At 44.3% G+C, this 10,882-nt stretch overlaps 1 protein-coding gene across 1 annotated transcript in view; it reads right to left on the reverse strand.

The window, feature by feature from the left end:
• ftcd (formimidoyltransferase cyclodeaminase) overlaps window positions 1–10,525 on the reverse strand; it is a 98,848-nt gene extending 88,323 nt beyond the window's left edge. The window contains exons 1-2 of the mRNA XM_041200274.1: window positions 10,453–10,525; window positions 2,794–2,977 (exon numbers count right to left, since the gene is read on the reverse strand). Coding sequence (XP_041056208.1) covers window positions 2,794–2,977; window positions 10,453–10,506 — 238 coding nt within the window. The 5' untranslated portion in view covers window positions 10,507–10,525. The remainder of the gene's footprint in view (window positions 1–2,793; window positions 2,978–10,452) is intronic.
• Window positions 10,526–10,882: the final 357 nt, after the last annotated feature.

Below are 10,882 nucleotides of genomic sequence, written 5' to 3' on the forward strand. Positions count from 1 at the left end.
TGACATCCCCAGACCCAATACACATGGCCCTTCCCTCCGTCCAATGTGGCTGCACCCTAGCATTCCCTCAGTGCTTCCCTCCCTGCCCAGGACAGTCCTTTCCATGGACAACCTGCCCCCTTCCCGTCTCCCATTTTCAGCCTCCAAGTCACCCTTCCACCCTACCCACTTCCGCCCTTTGCCTGCCACCCATATCCTGCCTCCGCTCCACCCTTCCACTCTACCCCCTCTACCTTCCTTTGCCTGCCTCCCATGTCCAGCCTTCACCCTGCTTTACCCCCCGCCACACTTCCACCCTTCATCTGCTTGTCCTACCGGCACCCAATATGAGTCAAGCTGTGAGTGGTCCCCAAGAAGACCAAAGCAGCATCTACTCAGCTCAAAGTGCTGGAAGACGGAAGTTTGCCAGGTGCACACCACATAAATATAATCATAAAAATTAACATTCTAATTTCTGACTGGTGGGGAATTTACTTTGGAAGTAAACATAATTCTAGTGAGATGGCCTCTTAAACAAGCATACATGACATGCTAATACATGCAAAGCTGCTTCCCAAGATTGTTTGTGAGGAAGCTTAACCCACCTTAAAAGTCCTGAGGACAGAATTCCTAAAGTTCATCCTGATGTCAGAAAACTGATTTTTGGAGTCCTCTTGATTGGCACCCCATCCATCACCTTAAAGAATCATTCCCTCCACCACTGGCACACAGTGGCAGCAATATGTACCACATTCAAGATGCACTGCAGCAACTTATCAAGCCTCCTTGAACAACACCTTCCAAACCCAAGACCTCTACCAACTAGAAGAATAGGGGCAGCATGCAGCTACATAAGAACACCTCCAAGTTTCCAACCTCCAAGTCATACACCATCCTGACACGGAACTATATCATTGTTCTTTTACTGTCATCAGGATGAAATCCTGGAACTCCCTTCCTAACAGCACTGTGGATGTAACTACACCACTGGACTGCAGAGGTTCAAGAATGTTGCTTGCTACCACCTGTTCAAGGGACACTAGGGATAGGCAATAAATGCTGGCCTTGCTAGAAATGCTCACATCCCAAGAATGTGTAAAAAGCATTGTGCAGATTGGCTTATCCATAGCTGTTGGGCAGCTTGGTTATGATCATTGTCTAGGCTTCCAAATGAAGATCAGCCAGTATACTGTGTCCATATCTTCATGAGGCAAGAAAACCATGGAGGAAAATAGAAAGTAAAGGGCAGCTACATATCATTGACCTTGAAACTGGAATTCGTCTGCAACTTTATTCAACCTCCTTTCAGTCCCTGGACAAATCTTGAAATGAAACATTATTAATTGTTGCTTGGTAGTACAGAACTTGAGTATTGCTAAAAAAAAAGACATATGTTGTAGAAGCTTTTCGTCTTTCACTCATCAGGACAGATTCACAGAATACCAAACCTAAAGGGAACAACAAATCATACTGCATAAGAAAAGGGTGCTGATTGCTTGGCAAGAGGACTCTGATTGGTCAATGCATTACAATGGGGAATGAGCCAGGGAATGGCTTTCCCCCAAGCTTTTGTTTAGTTGTTTCATTGCATGGACATGCTCTTTCTGTTTGCAAAGGACAGGGCCATGTGTGTGAACATATCTCCATGGTAACATGCCTATCAGGAGCATGTAGAATTCAGCTCATAATGTGGGGAACCCTCAGTGCTGAAGTGTTTTGAGAAAATCGATCCAAAGTCGCCTGTTCCTCCAAACCTGTCACACTTAATACACATGCAATGCTTCAAATTACTCAGATAATGTATCCCAAAATATTATTTTTTGAAAGAAAGCTATCTACCTTGCATTTGAATGAATCGATACCATCTGCTTTCCCCAGCTCCCTGGTGCCCCTGCTTCACAGACTGCCCACTCGCTCACTGAAATAATACTTTTACAGATTAATTTTAAATTTGCTTCCCGTCAAGTTCAGGCCATGTCCTCGGTTTCTAATACAAAGCTCTCATAGCCTTCCTTTATTCTGCTATGAGGGCTTACACCGAGATTCTATAATGCATTGGTACATTTTTCTTGTCACTCGGGTATCTAATATGAAACTGTGGGTTTGTCAGTTCCACCCTGGAATAGCTTATCTAAGTCATTTCCCAGCAAAAGCATCAACCCAGAACTAATGAGACCTTATGTTGCCTGGATGTTGCAGCAGAGCACATTTATTGCTCTAAACTTGGGGCTACTTGGGGTTCAAGTCAGAGCCATTTTGAACTCAGTTCATCTGCCAATGGATACCATAAGTGAAGCAGTTTAAATCCTTACTTCCAACATGCAGCATACCTATTCCAAATCTATTCCAGATAGCAGCCTAAGTGAGAGCATAGGTCAATATATCTATCACTGTTTTGACAAGGGCCATAATTCTGAGTTGTAACATGGTCAAAGACTGCCACGCTCATGACCTAATATTAGGTAACCACAATGTGTTTAATTTTTAAATAAGTTATTGTATAAGCATCACACTCTTGTGCGCGCACACACACACACACACACACACACACAGATCAAAGTTGGCAGACTATGAATTTAGGCCCACAGATCTATGGAACAGATGTACTGAAGGGCGCAGACGGGAGAGAGGAGGAAGCCCTTGGACTCTGAGATACATTGTAAACACCACTCTTGATTGCACAGTATGCTACAGTTCCATAGAACCCTGCAAAACTGAACTTCCCATCTACTTTAGAATCAATGTACTATGTACCATTAAAGCAGATATCAAAATCTGTCCAATCTCCCCGCAGCAGCCCATCCACTAGCTCACCTCTGTGTGTCGTCATGTCAATGAGCTGGAAGGCCACCTGTGCAGCACTTAGTGCTCCTTCCACGGCAGCTTCTGGAGAGCCAACAAACGTATAAACGGTCCGATTGGTGGAGGAACCAGGATCCACGTCCAATAGTGAGCAGCCATCAGTCCGTGAAATGGCATCAGCAATGGCATCAATAACCTACCGGGGAGAATTCAGGAAACCCATTTATTCAGAGGCATAGCTGGAGAGCCATTTACAGGAAAAATAGTGCAAAAACAATGTGGAACTTTCAAGCACAAGATGACCTGGACACATTAACTCCCCACAAGTCAAGGAAATGCAGGGTGGAATCCTGTGCACTCCCCTGCCATTGTCCCACCTCCACAGCAATTAAGGTGGTGGATGGCCTTCCCACCCTGCTGCTAATTGAGGTGTTTAAGTGGGAAATTAGTGTCCACTTAGGGGCCTCATCCCACAATTGCTGTTATTGACCCAGCAACAGGCTGAGAGCACCCATGTGGCTTTGCTTGAGGGCTTGCAGGAGTGCAAAGTATTCCATCCATGGAGAATCACAGAGGCCACCTACTTAAGATGACCATAGAAGATCATAGTGTGATCAGGCAGGGTCACTTGCAAAACTTAACTAGAGTTTAGAAAGAGTTGAACCCTTAAAACACTCTCACTTAGCAAATTCCCCGAGTTTAGTACTCTGTCGAAGCAGTGCTCCATAGAACTGGACTCGATGATGTCATCTGGACCATAAATCAGTTTTGACCTTGGGCAGCAATGGGTGGTGCAGATTCCCAGGAAAACAGCTGCCAAGAGAACCCAGGACCAGAACTTAACTGTTTTTTGAAAATTTCTTTGTGGGCCAGAAGGAACAGGAGTGATCCTCTTGATCCCACAAAGAAACAGGGCCCCAGGCTACCCTATCCTGACTTCGATCCATGCCCCACTCCACCATCACGTATCTGACTGTTGACCATTCCTGTGGACCTCCTATCATGTTCATAAGAATGTAGGAACAGGAGTAGGACATTCAACCCCTCCAGCCTGTTCTGTGATTTAATTAGATCATGGACGATCTGTATCTTAGATTCTTCTACTTGCTTTGGCTCCATATCTCTTAATGCCCTTACGTAACAAAAACATATCAATCTCAGTTTTGACATTTTTGGTTAACCCCCAGCCTGACAGAGGAGAAAATTCTAGACTTAAATTACTATTTGTGTTAAAAATTGCTTCTCAACATCATTCTGACTGGTCTAGCTTTAAGGTTTTGAACTGGATTTTCGTGGAAGAGGTGGGAAGGTTGAGTTGCGAAATTTCCCGACTCCGCAGACTCGTCTCCTTTAAAAAAAACGTCGCCCACCATATTTCTGATCATCCTTCCGATGCTCCCTCCTTGTATCCTCCATAGCCACTTATCCAGTATCCACAATGAGCAGCCATCAGGATGTCTTTGAAATGGATATTAAAAAATAATCTTCTAACAATCTAATAGAGCTGTCATTCAAGCACACTTCACACTGACAAAAACTCTCATTCATAAAATCCATTCAAAGAAAAAATGTAATTCTCTCAGTTGGTCAATCCATTGTAAATATAAAGAAACACACTCACTTACCACATCAAAGACAGAAAATTGTTAAACATACCTTCGCAGGAGAGCGCCCTAACAAATCACTGCAGTAAAAACACATCTAATTTATAATAATCTAACTTATGAAACTGAAAAAACACATTTTTTTTATATTTCAAAGCCTGTCCATGAAAGAATTCCACAAGCAGGCAGCTGTTTGTTTTTTGGTTCGACACTTGGAACTGGGGTTCCCTCATGGTTCATGGCTCCTCTGAGAGAAGGGGTCTGACTCCACTGAAATTGCCAGGGGGATTTGAACTGCCCACCCCTGCAATAGAGCCAGCAAAGGCGGGAGTGCTGCATGCTGGCTAGCTACCCACATTCTCATCCCATGCCTACGAAAATTGCTGAAAACAGGAATGGGAGCAGGAATTCTGGAATCAGGTCCTGCCTGCCATTTTTAAAGGGCTCCCAAGTTGGCCCAACTCGATGAAAATCTGGGCCTAAGTCTCTTGTTCTCTCCTGCAGAGGACAAAGTTTCTCTCCATCAACCCTATCAAATTGTTTAATCATCTTAAACATCTCAATTAGATTACACCTGAACCTTCTATACTTGAGGGAATACTAACTTAGTCTGTGCAACCTATCCTCAAGATTTAATAATTTTAGCTCATTATTACTCACCATTGACACAGGGTTCGGTCGGGAGTCAAGCCTGATCTGTGTTAATATAGGACAGGAGTTGCAATTCTATCCCAGGTTTATCTCTTGCCCCAGGTTAAATTGGCTGCAGTATTTGAAATGTAATCTGTTCTATTCCCCAGTATCAACATACTTCATCTCAATGAACACAAATTTGAAAAAAGAATCATGATTAAAAGATATATGATATGATGCGGGAAACAGAAATGTCCGTTAGAATAGTCTTACCCAGCAGAGTTTGATTGCAGGGGTGGGGCAGGGTAACATTTCCACCAGCTCAGTCAACAAGTTGCACAATGTAGTTCGAGACAGAAAGCAAGCACTATCAGACTGAGATTTTCATATCAGAGTCACTGCATTCCAGATAACCTGGTCTTTCATTCTCACTGATTATGGCACTCAATCTGTTCAATGTATAAGAAACATTTACAGATGAACTTTCAGACTCTTCAGGGGGCATGAGGTGGCACGTGTTGGCATGAATGGGGCACAGGAAGTGTGTGGTGGTGTGAGGGATGAGGGCTGGAGGGATTTTGTTTGTTGTATTTATTTTTTTGAACAGCTGTGAAACAGTGCCGGATCACCGAGGCAGACGTTTTCCCGGTTGGGTATGTGGGGCTGGGAATTTTCCCAGCCTAGGAGTGAAAATTCAGGCCTCTGTTTAAATGTTGTTGCAACAGTAGACGGTAGATTTCAGCAGAATATTCACTGACACTAGTAGGGGTAGAAATAGGAAGATATGGTACATTAATTTGTGTCTAGATTCATGATGCAGAAGTGAGGGATTCAAATCCTGAGACATTGGGGCTTGTTGTGTGGCAGCAGGTACTTATTCCAGATGAACAGGTTGTACCCAATGTTCCCTGTAAGGCTTGCAGCCACACAGCTGCAACACAAAGGTCTCTGCACAGGCTGTACTCAAGTTGGCCCCTTTAAGCTGCATAGGAAATTTAAGGGAGCCACACACTTAAATAAATCAGCTGTTCACTCCAAAAACAAATGAGAAGGTACTTTGGTTGCACCTGAACGGAGCTGGGACCAATATCCTTGTGGAAAGATTAACTAGCACCAAGGCGTTGAGTTTAAATAATTTGGTAAGGTGTTGGGAATCAGGATACATTGGCCCAGATCTTCCGGTCTCTGGAGACCAGATGTACGACTCAGGGTGCACATCACAACCCTGTGGATGACCCGGCGCACGGATCTCCCTGGGAATTGCCCAGGAGATTTGAACTTTTGATGGGAAATTCCCCTGCTCCCTGGGACCCTCCATGAAAGTCTCCAACTCTGAGTTAGAGTCAGAGACTTCGGACAGTTCCAATGTGCTTGCCAGGATAATTACCCAGGAAACAGTAGACATAAGAATCCTAATCTAAGCCCTGGGTAATTAATTACACAACTGACCAAATCCCAATCTACCTGCCCCCCCACCACCACCGACCCTCCAACTACCACCTGGACCCCTTTACTACACCCTGACCCGACGACCCTCCACCAACCAGATACCTGACCTGATTACCCCCCCCGACCAGACCTGACTACTGCCCAGCCAGACTTGACTACCCCCTCAACACCCAACTATCCCTGACCCAGCTACCATTCACCCACCTACTCACCTTACACATCTGCCACCCTACCCACCTCACCCACCTACCAGCCTGCCCACCTACACACCTCACCCACTGTGGTGAGTGGTGCCCGAGTTGGTACTATTGATAGAGTTGATCAGCAGACACTTCTTAGGTGGAAAATTTCTAGCTTATTTACAAAGGTACTCAGCAGAAACTACACTTGTGCTTTCACTTCAAACCCTATCTCCACATTACTAACAACTAACTACAGAGGTAGCCCGCACTACTCCCCTATTGGGTAATAAAGATCATGTGATCTTCCTTAACAAACATTCTCCTTAAAGGTATATTACACATTAGATAAAACCATAATTACCACATCCACCTATGCACCTCACCCACCTACCACCTTACCCCCGTCATCCTACCCATTTACTCACTTACCTCACCCACCTACCACCCTACCCCCTGCCACCCTACCCACTTACTCACTTACCTCACCCACCTAGCAACCCTACCCATTCACCCATTCACTAAATTTCACACTGGACATTTAAACGGACCAGACAGCAGGTATTGCCGTAAAAAGAGGGCATGTCTTCTGTGCTGAACCTCTCCTCGGGTCTCTGTGTGAATTCCTGCACTGAGGGAGTGCTTTAGGATGCTGCTTCTAAACGTAACCGGGTAAGAGCACAGTTTTCTGACTGATCAGCAGAGCGGTTTTGACACTGATGGGAAGATTTGGACCAATATTATAAAGTAACAACCAGGTACATAGAGGACTGGAAGACACAGCGTTAGGAATAATGCAGAATTCAGTGGGGTCATAGAAAAACACAAAGAATCTGAAGTTGGGCTTGGGGTGCATGGGCAGAATTTAGCCCGTGTCGGGTCGGGTTTGGTGGGGGCAGGCGGGAAGCAGACCGCCGTCCACGATCGAGGCTGGAAGGTGATTTCACACTGGCGGGCCAATTAAGGCCTGCCTGGCGTGAAACGCAAGTGGCAGCGCTGAGTGCTGCTTGGGTGGGGGGGTAGTGCGAGCAGCGCAAATGCAAACTTCACGCATGCGCGCGGGTGTGCATTTCATAATCTCCCCAAGGCACAGAACTGCCTCAGGGAGATGAAGAATTTTCAAAAAAAAAAGGATGTGAGAAATGTTATAAAACATGTCCCTTTATGTGGCTCTGTCACATAAGTAGGCACATGTTATAAGTGAGATATTAAAATTATTTTATTTTGATTTGATATTGGAAACCTCCTGCCGTGGATGAGGTTTCAAAAAAATGCAAAGGTCGCTTGGCCTTTCCACCTGCCCGCCAACCATAAGGCTGGATGGACAGCGACAAATTTAACTTAATTGATACTTTAATTGCCTTAACAGGCCTTTTAATTGTCAGCCGGGAATCAACGGCATGCCCGCCGACCAAACTATCGTGAGACTGCGCGTTGATATTGGGACGCTTGCCCAACGTCAACGCGGGTCATTTCTCACTCGAGTGGGTTGGGCGCGCGCCCACCCACTGAGGTGAAAATTCTTCCCCATGTGTGTAAATATTTGAAGATTAAGGCTGGTGATCTGCAGATGTAAATAGCCAAGTCGGAATATGATATAGTAGCAGTACCTGGGAGCCGGCACAAAAGGAATACTTAATCTTCCTGGATACAAGGGCACAGATTTTCATCCTCGAGGCAGGAATTGCAAGTTGGCCATTTCCCACAATATCTTGCTTTGTTGCATTGCAGTTGAAGTTGTGTATATGGACTTCCAAACAGCATTTGATAAAATACTACATATCACTTGTTAGCAAAATGAAGTCCGTGGGATAAAAGGGGCAGGAGCTGGAGCTTGGCTAAGAGATAGAAAGCAGATAAAAGCAAAGTACTGCTGATGCTGGAAATCTGAAACAAAAACAAAAATAGCTGGAAAAACTCAGCAGGTCTGACTGCCTCTGCGGAGAAGAACATAGTTAATGTTTTAAGTCCATATGACTCTTCAACATAGAAAGCAGAGTTGTGAATGGTTATTTTTCAGACTGGAGGAAGATACGTATAGGGCAAAATTTTTACCTCGGTGGGGGAGGGGGGGTGTGCCAGTCGTGTGATATTTCCGGAGTTGGCAGCGCACTGACAATTTAAAGGCCTATTGAGCCCATTAACAAGGTAATTAAGAGAAACTTTTGGCTGTCTGTCCCTTACGGTTGGCGGGCAGGCAAAAAGGCCAAGCAGCCTTTGCACTTTTCAGGAAACCTCATCCATGGGCGAGATAGGGTTTCCTAAATCAAATAAAAATAAAATAAAAATGTTTAAATTTAATTAATAAAATGGCCCTGATCATGTGACAGAGTCACATAAGGGGACAAGTTTTAAAATATTCTTCATTTCTTTATTATTTTTTTAAACTCTTCATCTCCCTGAGGCAGCTCTGTACCTCAGGGAGGTTATCAAGTGCGCACTTGTGTGCATGCATGAAGTTCGCACTTGCCCCGCTTGCACTCCCCCCCACACCCCCACACAGACAGCGCCAAGCGCTGCCACTTGCGTTTCACACTGGGTGGGCCTTAATTGGCCCACCAGCATGAAATTGCTTTCTGGCCTTGATCGCGGGTGGCAGTATGCTTCCTGACTGACCCCGCCCGCTCACGCCCAGCCCACCCGACAAGGGCAAAATTCTGCCCACGGTGTTTCCCAAAGTTCAGCACTAGAACCACTGCTGCTTTTTATACGCACTAATGACTTGGACTTGGCAGTACAGGGTACAACTTCAAAATGACATAACAGTTGGAGGTGCAGCAAGCAGGAAGGAGAATTGTAATAGACTTCAAGGAGAGATAGATGGACTGGTGGAATAGGCGAACACACAGAAAAGAATGCTTTGAAGAAAATGAGGAGCGACCTTACATGCTGAATGGTACAATTTTTAAAAAAGGATGCTGAAACAGAGAGCTCTGGTGCTTGTGCACAAATCTCTGAAACTGGCAAGGCAGGTTAACAATACAATTAAGAAAGCATGTGGGATCCTGAGCTTAAGGAATAAAGGCACATGGCGCACAAAATCCAAGAAATTATGTTAAACTTATATGAACCATTATTTTGGCCCCAGTTGGAGTTTGGGACCACACTTTAGAAAGCATGTGAAGGTTTTGGAGAGGGTACAGGAGCTTTTTTACCAGAATGGTTTCAGGAATGAGGGGCTGTAGTTATCTGAATAGATTGGAGAAGTGCAATTGTTCTCCTTAGAGCAGAGAAGGATAAGAGGAGACTTGATAGAGGTGTTTAAAATTTGAAGGATAATCTTTTGAAAATGAAAGGGCTCAGATTTAAGGTAATAGGTAAAAGACACAGATGCAACAGGAGGAAGTTCTTTAATTACAATTTGGAATTAAGTGCCTGATCTAGGGTGGTGGATTTGGATTCACAACTAGTCTTCAAAAGGAAATTGGATAAAAACACAAAGGAGAAAATGTTGTAGTGATATGGGGAAGAAGGACTAACTGGATTGCTCTTAAACTAAGTTGGCACAGACTGAATTAGTCACCTTTGGTACTGTACTATTCTATGATACTCCAGCCCAGGGGACATCAGAACAGGAATGCCAAAATAGAGAGGGAGTTCTGGCCATTTTATGTTTTCCTGACCCAGGAAAATAATTGTCTCAATCCTGAAGTCAAACAACTCGACTTCTCAAGAGAATTGAAGCTGGGATCTCCTTTCTATATACAGCTACTCATCACCTTAACTTGCATCTGCTGCATCTAGATCTGGCAAGATATCTTATAAATTACTATCCAGGCATTAATGCAAGTCCATTGGTACCTTACCTCTTTACTTTGCCCATTGGAAAAATTTGGCACACATTCCACAAGCCGGGCCATGATTTTCCAAGTAACTGTAACTTCACTTCCTGCAAATAAGCAGATTGTAATAAAATCTCCTCAGAGCACAGTTACCCAGTTCACATTGCACTCACAGCTATTCATTATTGGAACTCTTACCTTTAATGTATCTGTGCTCAGACTACAACCTTTGTGGACTTTTCACAGTTTATCAATCAGTTACTAAAAGGGCAGGTTGCTGATGCCACCACCTGATAAATCAGAATTGAAGGCACCAACTCTTAAAGGTACAGTCTCATCATTAAATAAACAACTCCAAACAGAACAATCCTAGACCAAGAATACACCTTACTTCATTTTGAGTTCACCTTTCACTCATTTTTACTTTTGCCCTTAGTCTTGGCACCAAGCAGGG

The sequence above is a fragment of the Carcharodon carcharias genome, chromosome 12 (assembly GCF_017639515.1).
Source record: "Carcharodon carcharias isolate sCarCar2 chromosome 12, sCarCar2.pri, whole genome shotgun sequence".
Lineage (NCBI taxonomy): Eukaryota > Metazoa > Chordata > Chondrichthyes > Lamniformes > Lamnidae > Carcharodon > Carcharodon carcharias.